Raw genomic sequence first — 15,804 nt, forward strand, 5'->3', positions numbered from 1 at the left:
CTCCCGTCTTGCCATTCCAGCCACACCAGTGTACTCGTTCCTGCATGGATTATTTTCTCCTCCCTGTATTGTGGCGAATTACTTTATCTTCCATGTGGCCAAGTAATAGGCATCACAAAACAGAAGTTTCCTCCTCAATTTTCTGTACAGTCTAGGTTTGCTTGGTTTGGAGCAGACAAATTCCCTGCCAAAAGAGGCCGTGATGGGGAAAGTTCCTCTACTCTGGTAGTCCTAAACCGAGGGTAGCTTATGCAGTTACTCAGAAAGGACAGAGATGTACATGCTGATCAGGATGGGGAACCCTGATAGAAAAGCTGTTATCACCCCTCCTGCCCCCACTTTCTGGAGAGGGGGAAGGAAATAAAGGCCATTTAATCTTGTTAGGGACACAGAAGCTACGATGGGTGTCAAATACAAGGTCTCACTGTGGGGCACAGGACCCCTGAGGTGGCTTGAAGAGAACGTTGGCAACGTACTTTAACCTAGTATCATTCCCCTCGTCTTGTTTTGCTGAACTATTCAGGATACAATTTTCAACACGTAATAAAAAACAGCTAGTACAAGGTAAACAACAGCAGAGGATGAAGCTTGTTCCAGTTAAAGCCTGGCAAAGGAAAACAGAATCTTAGCAGAAGGAATTGAGCATCCATTTATTTTAAAGCAATGAGATCTTCACAAGCTTCAGGATAAAATGTACTTTTTTAAAAACAAGGAACAAACGCTTCACTATGGGCTAGAGCTTAGTAAGAAACTCCCTCTGGGAAGGTTATTACACTGTTGTTTTCTACAAGTCTTCTTGCATTTTCTGCAAAAGAAGCTGGTGCATCTGGCTGCTGCTGTCACCAGGTTATTGGGGGCCAGGGAGGAGAGGATGGGAGGCAGGCAGCTGCCTGCTTTTCCAAGAACCTGGAGAAGTCAAAACACAAATTGGTGAACATGAAATGCGTACAAACCCCCAACCATCACTGTGGTTGTAGCTGACTAAAGTAGTGAATACAATTTTCTTAGCGCTCCACTTGAAGTTCACGGTAAAAAGTCGGGAGGAAAAAAAAAAGGAAAATTGCTTCCAACTTACACTACGCTAGGGTAAAATTAATGCTAATTACAGCAAATCAAATATAAGGGCGGGTGCCTCGCCTCGCACAGCGGTGAGCAGCCCTGTGCCACACCTTGAGGGCACAGCCCAGGACCCCCCGCGCCGGACGGGGGGTAGCCACTCCTGCATGCTCGGACCCGAGCGGGGAGGGACGGGGACGGGGACACGACTCAGGGCCTGCTCGTGAGGCGCGCCTGCGGGCGGCCGGACCAGCTTGAGCAAGGGCGGCAGCGGCGGCGGCAGGGCCCACAACCTCAGGCCGCGGCTGGGGTGGAGCCTCGTCCCGGAAGTTCCCTCGCAGCCGCCGAGGGGCCGCCTTCCTGCCGGCCCGGCTCCTCCTCCGGCCGGGCAATATGGTGGCGGCGGCGGCGCGGGGGGAGCCGTGAGCTGGTGCTCGCTCCCGTTTCTCTCTTCTTTCCTCCTTCCCTGCCCGTGGCGGCCGCTGCTGCTGCTGCTTTCCCGCCCGCCTGGCGGGTCCGCCCGGGGCGGCGGGTGATGCGGTCGGCGGGACTGCCGGTCTGAGTGCGAGCGCGTCGCCCATGTGGGTGTCCCGGTGAGGCCGGGACGGGCAGCGGGAAGATGCTGCTGTCGCTGGTGCTGCACACCTACTCCATGCGCTACGCCCTGCCCGCCGCCGTCATGATGGGCACGGCGCCCACCTACGTGCTGGCCTGGGGGGCCTGGCGCCTGCTCTCCGCCGTGCTGCCCGCCCGCTTCTACCGCGAGGTGGACGACCGGCTCTACACCATCTACCAGAGCATGGTGCTCTTCTTCTTCGAGAACTACACGGGCGTGCAGGTGAGCCGGGCGGGCAGGGCAGGGCGGAGAGCTCCGGGGGCCCTCGGGGAGAGGCCGTCGGTGATGTCGGCCCGCGGCTCTCGGCTCGCCTCCCTGCCCCTCGTTGCCTCCCTCAGGCCGGTCCAGGGCCTCGCAGGGCCCGCCCGCTGCCGTGTGAGGTCGGCGGGGAGGAAGCGGCCGCCGGCAGCAGGTGCGGGCCGTGGCCTCTCCCCGGTACCGGCGGGATCTCCGGATCCGTGGCGCACACTCGTGTTTGGCAGCCGCTGTTGGTGTCCCCTGGTGATGCTTTTCACGGAGTGTTGGTGTTGTGTTCGTTTTGCAGGTTGGGAAAACGGAAGGGATGCGACAGCGGTCGTGCTCTGTCAGCCCTCCAATGGCAGCCACCTTTGCACACTTGAACCCTGTGGCCTGTGTTGCACAGCTGTAGTATTAAATTGGCAGCAGATAAGAAAACTATAATCGCCTATCACTGTACTTAACACACCTACAAGTTTTTAATAAATAGATTACTTAACCTGTGAATTATTACAGCTTCTCAGTTTTCGTGTAGTCTGCTCCCCATCCATCTTTGGCCCTTAAGTTTTGGATCAGCCATGGCTTGTGATTATTCAGTACCTCAGAAGCTGAAGTCCAATGTTTCAGGTTAATAAGTTGGAATTGGAGGCCTCTCTTGCATGACCAGAAGGGTATCTGCATTCAAATAATACTTCACTTACCTCACAAAGTGTTAAATGTTTGAAAGGTTACATGTTTGTCTACAATTTGAGAAGTAAATAAGATGACTTTTAATTCTACTTCTAAAAAATAATTAAGTAAATAACAGGTGCTTACTGCTTTGAAACCTGACTTCCAAAGTTATCTGAGTATACAGAAGTGTATTTTAAGTTAGTGTCACCTGTAGGTGCTTGGGAATGAATAACAAGTGCTTGCATGTTGACTGGCAGGTGACAGAGCTGGTACAAATAGGCCCTTTTTCGTATTTATGGCTGAAGCATTCATTCACTGTCTTATGAGACATTTCTTTTGAAATAGAGCTGGGTACCCACTAACTTCCACTCTTGAGCTGTAGGCCTCGCTTCATACATAGTCTTGGAAACCCCAAAAGCCAGCTACAGATAGAAGAATTGCACAGTTAAACATCAGGGTAAATAGACCAGATACAAAAGAGAAGTGAGATCTTCTTTTAGTGGTAATTAGATTTTGATTCAGCTTGTAACTCAAGTAACTTCACCCTTGCATATTGTCCAATTAGTTAACTTGTGTTGTGATTCACATGTCTGGGTGTTTTTCTAAGAAAAAGGAGGAAAAAATGGAAGGAGGAGAGGTAGTTCACAGATTAAGTACTTAATGTTTTATCTGCCTGCATTTTTATGTAGCATCTTTAATGCAGGTGTTTTAATGTGTAGTAACACACTTTGGTCGTTAGCTGCTGAAAGTAGCAGTATAGTAGTTTAACTCATTTTAAGAATGAGAGCCAAAAATCAAGATATAAATTGTGGCAGAAAATTACTCAAATTTCCTACAAATGGTGTGCACAGAGTACCAACCACTTTGAACTTTTGATAAGAACTTCTGTTAAAAAAAAAAAATGCCTGTGACATAAAGAAAGGAAGAGGCTAACCAAAAGAAACAAAAAGACAGCCATTGTCTGCTAACCTCTATTTTATTTTATTACACTGATAAAACTTCATCCACACACAGAAAAAAAAAAAAAAAAAGATGGGAGACAGTACAGGTGATCACTTAGGACACAGAGATGCTTTGTCACAGTACGCAACAGATGATATTAAGAGAAGAAGAGATGATATATGCAAAGCTGAAATTAAGGATAACAGAAACAAAGAAGAGGGTCCACAAAACCAACATGGCGTATGTCACAGGATAAGTAAAATAGTAACTGAGACTGAAAGATAAATAAAAACTTGGAGAATATGATACATGTGTGGAGAGGTAAGAGGTAGAATCCTTAAAATTCATGTATCGTTTAACTGGAAGATATCTCCCATTGTTTTAAAGAGTAGAAACAGGGTGTCCTTTCGGACCTACTCTTGTGAATGCTGAACGTGTTTGACTTGAAATTCATAGTGGAAAGTTAAGCACGTGCCTGAGTGTTTGAGATTGGGATGGTAACCTGAGAGATACTGTGAATCGGCTGTTTGAAGGCATAGAATTAGATGCAGAAGTGTAGCATCGTTAAACTTAATCCCAAAAACTAATGCAAGAATAGTAACTTATGTGGGTTCATGAAGGCAGCTGTAGGGCTTTACTAGCATTAAGGCATTGCAATAGGCGTGGGAGAGAGGAATTCAGTCTCTCTTTCAGGTCTATTAATTTATTCAGTCAGTTGAAGTGTGTTGAGATTTTTTTTTTCTAACTGGATAAATGGGAGACCAACAACCTCATTCATCAGAATACTGGAACTTGTTGTGTAGTCTCACTGAAGTAATTAGGATTATTTAGGTGCTTAAGTGACTTACTGAATCAAAGCTTTAAGTGGCTTTTTCTTAGCACTGCCACCGTCTTATCCTATATAAAAAGTCTTTAAGATTACGTACTGTTTAGCTTTCTGTGGCTTACTACACTTAGAGTATTTGTGGTTTTTCAGTGCGGTAACACTCCAAGGCAGTTGTGAATGTTTGAGATGTATGATCTTAAAATAATAAGTTTACTGAAACTTTCAGCAATGTGAGTGGGGCCTTATAGAATAAAGTTGGTTTGGATCATAAACATAGATTATTTTTTGACTGAATGAAATACTAGTGTATCTTAGATTTTATTTTTTATTTATTTATCTGTCAGGAAGTGATGTTTCTGTGTATCATCTGCTGTTAGTCCATCAAGTACCTAAATCTGTGTCCCCATCACGCCTGTATGCACACATGTATTTTTCTTCTTTTTTTATTCTCCTTGCCTTGGGTGTTTTTAGCCAAGTTTATTAAAACAAAATCTGTACTTCATGCTAGCAAAGCATTTTATCTTTGTAGCAAATGTTTTTCAGTTGTGAATTATAACTAAATAAGGTGATAACCTGAACTGCGTGACAGAAGATCTTGAAAGACTAATAATTCCCTTTCTCTTAAGTATTTGACTAGAGATCTGAAATAATTACAGAGCTGTAATTGCTGTGAACCCTTACTGAGTATTTATGTTCTAGAAAGTGGCTCATGAAGTAATTGTAAAAGTTTCTTACTTTCTCATACTGCAGATACTTTTCCTTTTTACATTTTGGGTCAGACCTGTTGTTTTTTTTTTTCCTCCAAAACGGTTTGTTTTACAAAGCCTAAGAGCACTTAAGCTAAGACGGAGTCAGTTTAGGTTTTCCAGAAATATTAGAGTTCTGTTAATGAATTTCCAAAAATTGCCCTTTTTTTGACTGTCATGCAGGAGCTGGTTATAGAAAGTTGAAGAACCAGTATTTAGAGTAGAAAGAAGTAACCCAGAACATACCAATCCTGTAAATTAGGTAAACTGGACAAAACCCATGTGACTGTAAAGTGAAATCCTGTAATGATGTGTAAATGTGTCAGTGCAATTGCAGTTTAGCAGATACCCATGAATTTTATTAAGGAGCTGTAGATATATAAAATTAACCTATACATGGCATTATGACAGTGCTCTTCAACCATCTCCAGGATTATAAACTCGTAGTCCTGAAAATCTGTAATTGCAATCTGTTGGAAAGCAACATAGAGAGAATGGCACTGCTTTGGTGCTGTGTTGCCTTTGATACAGATGCAGTTGTGTTGCTTCCCACCTGCCCTGCTGTAAGCTGCAGAAGTGCTACAGTACTCTTTTCTAGGAAGAATGTATGTGAGATGCTTGAACTCTTTGTAAAGTGAGTAGTAAGTCTCAGAGTGAAGTATGTTAATTTTATCAGCGATGGGCCAAAGCAGTCACTGACACAAACAGGTGCAATTCAGGCGCTTTGGAGGACTTGTGTTTGCTTGTGCTAATAGTACATTTAGCCCCAAGCTTCTAAATCATCAAGTAGCCTGTGAACTGTGCAGTTGCGTTACTGCTTTTGTCTTTATTATATTAGGGAAGACTGATCTTTTGTTTTCATACAGACAATGAACAGCTGCAACTTGCCATAGAATGTGGAAACCAAAATGACTGCAAATATGCCAGTGATTAGGACGTTTGAAGGGCTGAAAGGACTGGTAGTTCAATATGATGAATGCTGTCATCTCACTGTGACCCTTAGCATGTTATCCCAGTTGCTGTCAGGGTGATGAAATTAATGCCTGTTGTGTTCATGCACATGTTTTAGATCAGATGAGGACTAAACGTTCTTCAACTTTTTGTTGTAATTGTGTTTGATATTTCGTATTGAGTGGCAGTGAAGAAATAATAAAGAAATCATCACTTAGAGTGCTTCCCAAAGGATCATTTTCCATCTGAAAGGTTTTGACAATTGAATAAAATCCGTGACTGAATTAATGTGCATGGATTTTGTTCAGTGCTTGTGTCGGCTCTCTTCCCTACCCCCACTTCCTGCTGAATAGGAGAAGTGGTGCTTTCATTAAAGACATTGTGAAATTCTGGTTTTCATTGTCATTACAGGACTTTGGAAGGGCTGTGAGAATCAGATGCTACCTCGTTGTTTAGCAGAGCTGCGGTATTTCTAGCAATTATTTTAGAAAATACGGGAGATCTCTGTTAAGGCAGTGTGATTTCTGGGTCAATATTGGACTTGCTGTGTCTCAGCCAGGTTGAAAACTACTAATAGAATGGTTAGGGTTGGAAGGGACCCTCAAGGGTCATCTAGTCCACCCCCCCCTGCAAGGAGCAGGGACATCTCCAACTAGATCAGGTTGCTCAGAACCTCATCCAGCCTGGCCTTGAATGTTTCCAGGGATGGGGCCTCCACCACCGCTCTGGGCAACCTGTTCCGGTGCTCTACCACCCTCATTGTAAAAAATTTCTTCCTAATATCTAATCTAAATCCATCTCCTTATATTTTGAGACCATTACCCCTCGTCCTGTCACAACAGGCCCTACTGAACAGCTTCTCCCCATCTTTCCTGTAGGCCCTCTTGAGGTACTGGAAGGCTGCTATAAGATCTCCCCGGAGCTGCCTCTTTTCCAGGCTGAAAAGCCCCAACTCTCTCAGCCTGTCCTCATAGGAGAGGTGCTCCAGCCTTATCATCTTCGTGGCCCTCCTCTGGACCCTCTTCAGCTGGTCCATGTCCTTCTTATGTTGGGGGCTCCAAAACTGGACGCAGTACTCCAGGTGGGGTCTCACTAGAGCAGAGAGGAGGGGCAGAATCACCTCCCTCGACCTGCTGGCCACGCACCTCTACTTAGTATTAGAGCAAATTACAACTTTGCGGAGACACTGTGCTGCTGAACTCCTGATTGTGCTTTCTAGTGGAGTAGAGCCTGGGCTGTGTTTTATTTCTTGGCTTCCTAGGAAATCTGCGAGGAGAGTTCAGTGTCTGAGCTTGGGATGGATGCCGTCTTCCAGACATTGGCCAGTTTGCATTGGAAGTGAGGGTTACAAGATCTGTGCCCGTCTCTATTCACAGGACAGAAGCCTTGCCAGACAAGGTTGTCGTTACTTACTCCCTGCTTTCCCTTTTGAAGCTGTTCAGCTATCCAACAAGTAATTCAGAAGGGCTCAAGGTGGAGGTGGGAAGCAAAAGAGGCAGCGCAAATCTAATGGCCAAGTTGCAGCATACTCTCATCAGAGAGGTGCTTCTGGTTGCTGGTGGTGAGGTGGGTTGTCATCTCTGAGGAACCTGGTTCTTCCTTTTCCACAGTGGGCGAGGCATCATAACCAGGCTTCATCAGGGCAGAGTGAAGGTTCGTCTTAGAATCATAGAATAGTTTGGGTTGGAAGGGACCTTTAAAGGTCATCTAGTCCAACCCCCCTGCAAGAAGCAGGGACATCTCCAACCAGATCAGGTTGCTCAGAGCCCCGTCCAACCTGTCCTTGAATGTTTCCAGGGACGGGGCATCAACCACCTCTCTGGGCAACCTGTTCCAGTACTTTCTGTTCATAGATGTGAGTGATAGGATCTGACCCATCTTAAGATGAGGACCCACTTCCTGGGCAAATGCCATAACCGGAAGGTCAAAAGGAGATGTCAGTTCTCATCCTTCTCCAGTAGCGCTTGGAAAAAAAGTGCTGGCAATTGCATTTTGCCATGAGTTTGGTTTTACAAACTTGTGCTCGGGTTTCTTGAGCTCTCCTTCCAGTCTGGCAGTTCAGGAGTGGGAGAGTACTGGGACTGTCTGGGAGCAGGGAGGCACAGAGCTGCTGGCAAGGCAAACCTCCAAGCTCGGGTGGTCGCTGAGCAACCTCTGAGGGCTTGCGCTTTCCTAGTTATAGAATCATAGAATGGTTAGGGTTGGAAGGGACCTTCAAAGGTCATCTATTCCAACCCCCCTGCAAGGAGCAGGGACATCCCCGACTAGATCATGTTGCTCAGAGACCTGTCCAACCTGGCCTTGAACGTTTCCAGGGATGGTTCATGCTGGTAGCTAGTAGTTCCCGTGCTCTTAGGACCCATTACTGTTGCCACTTTGCAAATAATGGTGTTAGCTATTGTGAGGCGTGTTGAGAGGTTAAGACAATCATAACTTGTCATTTATCTGCGATGGTAGAAATAATGAAATAAAGGTCTTGGGGGAGTGATAGACACTTGAGGACTGGTGCTGTGCAAAGATTCACAAGAAACTGGAGAACATAGTGAAGTGAATCTCTTTTGTCTGGTGAACTTTTGAAGGAAGCTTTTTATAATGAAATTTTTCAGCTGTGATACTAGCTCCATGAGGGTGATTTACCCTGGCTCATCTCATTAGAGGTTTCAAGGAGCAGCTGTCTTTTATACTGTGCAAGAGTCCTGTGTGCTACCGTAGCAGAAATTAAGTGATACCTGCTAAGCCTGAGGGATGTGGCTTGCAAATTGAGATGGATGCCTAATTTTAGACTCTTACGTTCAGCTGTGGTGTGAGGCAGCAAAATTAGATATATTAGGTATGCAAGCTTTGTGCTCTTTCTTTTTTAGATATTGCAAAAGATATATTTGCATATATCTTAAGTTTTGTTCTATATGCATTTGGCTACCGTTGTGAAGGTGAAAATGAAGTCCTTCATGACTCAAATTTGTTGGGGATATCAGCTAGAGTTTGGATATGCTGCAGCTGTGGCACTGGGGCCATCTGGAAATAATTTAGTATGGGGAGATTCCCACGTTCAGTGCTGGTCTTGATCATCTCTCCCTTTTGCCTAATGTATGAAAAATAAAATAAATTAAAACTGAGATCTGTTAGCATTTTTAGAAATCAAGTATCAGCTACCTGAACCAAAGCTACTGCTGTTTGGGTTCGTAAGTGAGAAGCTTTGTGTAGAAATTTGCCTACGGTATGTTTTCTAATTGGTGAGTCACAACTGAACCTGAATTTTTTTCATCCTTATCTAATACTGTCTGCAATTTAAAACCAACATGTATGTTTATATTTTAAAATTAACTGTCTATATCTAAGAAAATTGTAAAACGTCAAGTATTTGCCAGGTAAGAAAAGCTAAAGAGTCCAAGGGAAGGTTTGAAAGCCCTTATAAATTCTGATTCCAAGTATTTAGCTTGGAGTTATTATTAGTAGTTTTACAGTCCTCATGGTTTGATTTCAAAAAAATACTGTTTCAATAGATTTTTAATTTTAATATCTTGAGATTCATATTGTAGTCAGTTCTTAATATAATTTGTCCTAATCTTGCATAATTTGTTACAGTTGGAAATACAAATGTTACTTATCAAATTTTTTTGAGTTACTTTTTTTTTTTTTAAACTGCATGAGTTTTATACACTTTTATATTTCTTCATTTAACTGTCTGTTGTTAGATACTGGGCCGTGGAGTTCTGCAGTGCTCTTCCATGCCCTTTCCTTTTTCTTATGTAATACATCCAGATAGTTTATGTAAGGGTGATTGTTAATTGAGAAGTTTTTTTTCTCCTGGTACTCTACCATCAGACACTGTTCCTGCTAAGAGAAGAGTCTATTCATAGTTAAACATTTGACTACAATTATTTCAAGCTGTTTACCTCAGGCTTACAGAGTATCCTTTTTTTCCCCTCAGTTTTAGTTGTCTTAGATAAAGTAGGCTCAGATTTCAAGGATTTTGACATTGCAATTATGAAGAAGCGTAACTTCTCAGGGGAAAAATATTATTTAATCTTTCTTCTGACAATTTCAATTTATGCTATGAAGAGATTTGAGATAAAAAAATAGGGAAATTCTTTTCTTCTTTTCTTCATTTCATTTCTGTCACGTTACTTCTCATCTTCCCCGTTATAACTAGCTCCTCAGTGTGGGACTAGGAAATCACACAGTTCATGCTAGTTTGATTTTTAAATGTAAAATTAGCTACCAATCATTTGATCAAATCTGTATTTGAGCACGTATCTAGACATGAAGAAAAATATTTATTTTGGGTGACTTTGAACTGTGGTGTAGTAATTGCAGTAATTTTTCCTCTGGAACTGAAAGATCGATTTGAAGACTTACCCCGTCTCATTTTCTAATGCTGCTTGGGAATCTGAGGGCATGCATGTTTCTTTTTGTGTTAGCAAACATAGTGCACAGTCGTGAGCAAGCTGCAGGTGAACTGGTTCACACGCTGTGGTGGTGTGCAGATATTAGAGCAATTTTAACAGTGGCTATTTTTGGAGGCTGATTCGAGTTTACTGTTTTCAGGCCTGGAGTGAGATCAGTTGCAACTAGCTCAGATACCTCCCTCCATGTTCTCTGTTTGCTGTGTAATGTTGTCTTTGCCTCACCTTGGAAGTCCATAGTCCTTACATTCTAAATACTTACTGAAAATGATGTGTGGAGGAGCTTTAAAAAAATCTTACTCCACAACCACAAGCAGAGGACATGGAGGTTTCTTAATCATCCTCTTTCCCATGCGTATCAACTCACTGATAACTTCACAGCAGTTCAGTCTGTACTCAGTACAAACGCTTGTATGACCATTATAGGTAAAGATACAATAAACTCCTTGTCAGAGTCCTTGGCATTTAGAAGCAAAGTTCCTATTATAAACAGCTCTAGCTATATAGGAACACTGCGAACTGCTATGAGGTTTCCTGCTTCTACCTGGTGTTAGGTGCCCAGAGGATAACATTTCCAGAATGTGCTTAATGTACCAAGGCACCGTAGCTGCTATTTTGGGGGAAGTGGATGGGATGGGATGTGGACATTATGTATTTTCCACTACAGAAGAGCAATGAAGTAAACAATAGCTACATGAAATGAGAGTCACTTTTTCCTTTCATTTAAGGAAATTACAAAAATCTACGAGAAGAACAACTCAGAGGTGCCAAAGGCTTATAAGGGAGACTTTCTCTCCTAATGAAACAGGTGGAATACTTCCTTCCACTCTTGTGCTGGAAGGCACGTTCAGGTTTTGTGTAATACCAAGATGCCAGATGTTCAGAAAAACCCTTGTGTTGAAATCTCAGCTTGTAAATAATATCATTTCACATGTGCTATACACATTGGAAGTATGTGCAGTACTTGTTAAAATTGTAATTACTGGTGATTTATGGTAAGTTATTTAGATGCTCCAACTTTGACTTTCTTAAGTGGTCACTGATTGTAATTGTGGGCTGCTCCATGGCCTGTACCATAGAACTGCACTGTAATCAAAACAAGTCATTTGCAGAAAGATCCAGGAGGTTATTTAGGCATTGAAAATAGGATTTATTCAGAATTTAGTTGCCAAAATCATTATGTTCATGGTAAGTCCTGCTTTTTTTTTTCTGTCACCAAGACTGAAACAGTTAAGTTATACAGATGCTTTTTTTTTTTTTTTTTAAGGTTCTTCAGGTAGCTAAGGAGTCCAGGCAGAAATGAAGTACTTGTGTGCGCTTAAAGCAAAATTCCCAATCCATGTATAGCCCTGACCAGAATCAGAAGCAAAGCTCCTGAATCTACAAAGTACTGTCAAATGGTATTTAACATATGCTGACAGGACTGAGGACCTCAAAAAAAGTTTTAGTTCCTTTTTTTTTCTACTTAAACAAACAAACACTGAAAAGGAGTAAATTATGGTACCTCTCTTTAACTTATTGAGTTAAGAGTACAAACTCAGCTTACAGGATGCATCAGTTCAGTTCTCTCTACATACATATATCTCCACCGCTTCTTTGAAAAAGATGATTTAGCTGTTTGTTTTCAGGAGAGAGAAACCCCGCTCCATAGATGTACCTTTTAACAGCAATGAGCTGCATGTAAGGCGAAGAGCTCCTGCTTCTGGTTGATGTGCAGTGGGTAACCACTGAAGTGGTTTTATTGAATCTAGTGTGGCACTATTGTTTAAATAAGTGTTAATTAACTGAAATTGCCTGAAAGTACTTGGTATTGTGGCAACTTACTTTCTCTGAAATTAGCCTTTTGTTCAGATTGGATTTTCCCCTTATTACGGAAATTTCCCAGAACAACTTTGCTCTACCACATGCCCCTTTTCTAAAAACTAATCACCACCTGAATCTCCCTGTGGATGAGAAGCTGCGAAACTGTACACATCATTCTAGCTAATGTTGAACTGGTGTGAATAAAGTGGTTTGTAATGTTCTGCTCTAAATCACCATCTGAGGCTTCCGGAAGGTCTGTAAGGAAAGGTGCATAATTCTGCTGTAGGATTAAGTCCTTCACATCTCGGTCCTTTCTGCAGTATCTGTGGAAGCTGCAGACAGGTGTGCATTGAAAACAAAACTAGTCGGGTTAAACAGATGATACAGCTTATCTGTTGACTAGTGTCTCATTCCTTTTACAGGATTGGGGGGATTTTTTTTTTTTTTTTTAGAATTACAGTAACCCGGTTAAGAGTATTCAGAATAACGGGGAATGTTGGCATAATGAGCCTGCCTCTGTAACTAGATGCTTGTAGTTAACTTCCCTATGTATGAAACTCAGCTTTTGCTCTAAAGTAAGTGTGATAGTTGTTGTTATTGTTTATTTTATTTCCTTCAGTAAGCTGATGGCAGTGAAACTATCAAGATTTTTCTTCAGACTGCTTACCTGCAGTGAAAATTATTTAATTCACTGTAAAGCTCTAGAAAATTAGGCAACTGGTTTCTTATAGCCTAAATATTTGCAAGTCTTTTTTAATGCTCCAATACAAAAAATAGTCAAGTATGCACAGAATAAAAGACTCTAAAGCTGTATTTTTACTGACATAGATATTATAAATTTTATTATAAATATTAATATATGTTTTCATTTGCTTTAAGACTTTATTGATTCTGATTGTTCCAGAAGGAATTTTCCCTTAATTCAGGGGTCAATTATCATTTATATAGCTGAGAAACTGTAAAGCCTTTACAGTCATAACCAGAACTAGATTTTTTTTCTATACATGCAGCTAGTGCCATTGAATGAAGCATAACCATTCGTATTTATAAGTTTGTCAATTTAGACCATAAGACTAAAAGTTAGTATTAAAGTAAAAATGTGCAGACTTCATACTTAACATCAGATGGTATGATTCAGTCCTGAATAATCCATATATGCTGCTAATATAAGGAGAGAAAATAGCAGTTACTGTACTCTGTTACTGCTTTCTGGTTTGATCAAACGAATGTTTTATTAAAAAAAAAAAATTGAATTACATATAGGAATCTTCTCAATATTCCCCGGAGCTCGGTCTCTTAGCAATGGTTTTCTTCACTGAACCCCAGTAAAATACATAGCTGTAGAATATTTGAGTGAACTCTCTGCTTCAATAAAACAAATTGCATTGTGATTTTTATGGTTTGATGCTGAGACTGAGCAGCAGACTTCAGACTTCTGCAATTATGTACTGAGCAGATATTCTCTTTAACTAAAGAGGTTATGAGGTGTAGCAAGAATATGACCATTACCTAAAAACTGTATGTGACCTGAATATATTTTTAGAAAAATGATACTTAAAGATAAACTTTTTTTTAGCTCTAGAGAAAAAGCAACTAAAAATTAAAACATGGAAGTCCTTTCTCCTTCTGTCCAATTCATATTCCTTATACTGTAGGCAAGTGAAACCCGTATCTGTTAAAAGCAAATGAAAGTACTTCTCTGTTTTCTGTGCAGAAAAATAAACACTTGAAATTTTTACAGTAGGACATCTGAAAACCTGAGAACTTTGTGAGCACCAAGTGCAAGTTCCCCATTTGTATCCTGTCTTGAGCTTGCTTCTTGTCAAACAGAGTAAATAGATTCTGTGATCTGAGGTAGAAGCTCAAAGAACTGATTGTGTCATCAGGCAGGTGTTTAGACTAAGAGGTAATTTAGACAACTTCCCATGAGGTATCTGCAGCAATGCTGCAGAAGTCAGCTGGCACAGGGTTGTGCCTTGACTTCAGGAGCCGTATCTGGTAGTTGCTTTTGGTGGTTTGTTGATGCAAGCTGCACCCTTTCACCACAAAATTATATCCAGAGTTTTTAACAAAGAGATGAGAAATACATCCTAGGATACTATTTATTTTTATAAGCACTCATGTTGTAGTAGTGCCCAGCTAACAGAGACGCTCTTGTCCCAGACAGCATGCAGTCCCAGTTTAAAAAGTAGTCAGGAAGAAATAGCAAAGTGGAGAGAAGTGCATGTTGTGAGGATAGCACAGCTGAGTATATAAAGTTTGCATGGTATGGGGTTTTTTAAGTGAAGTGTTGATGTCTTGAATGTTCTGTTTATCGTCTCTTCCTCCAGGAGATGGAAGGAATGTTCTCCTGCTGTCATCCTACTGCTTTTATCCTTCTTTACAGTTGCTATAGCCTGTGCTTGAGGCTGACATTTTTCCTGATCAGAAGGCTCCATCTTCCCCTCAAAGTGCCCCAGTGCAGGTATCAGTTTTGTTGAAGTAACAGCAGAGAAGGGAGGATCATTCTGCAATTCACGCCTGTTTCTTCGAATAGAGAAGGGAGGAGGGTTAAGAAGTTTGAGGAACCGAGAATGAGGGTGCTGGGAGACACAATGGGCCATCAGATGAGATGGACTGAGTTTTTACCACCAATAACTAGCTGTGTTGCCTTACTGCCACTGAAGCAGAAGTGACAGATGTGCTTGCAGGTCAGCTCCTGAACTGCTCCCATTATCAGCCACATCAATGATCATATTCAGGACATCTCTTTGCTAGGAGTTTGATGTATTCACCAGTTGACCTGCAAGCAGGTCTTCTGACAGTATGTTTACTTTTATCTCTTGAGTTATTTTTGTCATGCCCCTGTTTACTAAGCTAATGTGATTAAATGATCTATTTAATTTTCTTTGGTATGTGCAGATTTCATAAGCAAGAAATAAAACATTGGGAGTGTCCAGCTTGTGGCAGTGAAACCCTATGCAAATTACGAGTTATTCAGGTGTGGCTGCCATGTACGACTGTTTTGCATATGTCTGTTTTGCATCATATGGTAGGTACGTGACCTACCACGTTAGCTCAGCCGTAGTTGCACTGGAAGAAGCAGAGGCTGCTAGGGAAGCTCAAACTGGTGTGAGCAGATCATCCAGGAGCTCCTGTTTGCATACCTGGGTCACCTATCACTGAATTAGTAAATTCTCCCATCAGGAGAATTTTTTGTAACCTCCTGACAGTGAATCAGAGCTTCCTCTGTTTGCGGCACTCTGAGGTGTTTTGTGCGTGCTGGGTGTGTGAACAGCTTGGCGTATGGCACCCAGGGGAGCTGGGTACCAGCCTTCCCACAGAAGGGAATCTGTTAGCATCCAGTTTCCTCTATTTGAGACCTAAGTTAATTGAGTTTGACAGCACTGCTATGTAAACAGATGTGAAACCTGATCTAGTCAGGCATGTCCCTGCTCCTTGGAGTGGGGTTGGACTAGATGACCTTTGAAGGTCCCTTCCAACCCTAACCATTCTATGATTCTATGAAAGACCGTACTAACAGTAACCATATTACCCGTTATTGTGAAC

The 15,804-nt window shown here is 42.0% G+C and overlaps 1 protein-coding gene across 1 annotated transcript in view; it reads left to right on the plus strand.

Annotated features, from left to right (window-relative positions):
• The first annotated feature begins 1,448 nt into the window (after nucleotides 1-1,448).
• The window catches only part of AGPAT5 (1-acylglycerol-3-phosphate O-acyltransferase 5), a 59,167-nt gene continuing 44,811 nt past the window's right edge, over nucleotides 1,449-15,804 (plus strand). The window contains exon 1 of the mRNA XM_086745245.1: nucleotides 1,449-1,894. Coding sequence (XP_086601371.1) covers nucleotides 1,676-1,894 — 219 coding nt within the window. The 5' untranslated portion in view covers nucleotides 1,449-1,675. The remainder of the gene's footprint in view (nucleotides 1,895-15,804) is intronic.

The sequence above is a fragment of the Chlamydotis macqueenii genome, chromosome 3, assembly GCF_036417535.1.
Source record: "Chlamydotis macqueenii isolate bChlMac1 chromosome 3, bChlMac1.mat, whole genome shotgun sequence".
NCBI lineage: Eukaryota > Metazoa > Chordata > Aves > Otidiformes > Otididae > Chlamydotis > Chlamydotis macqueenii.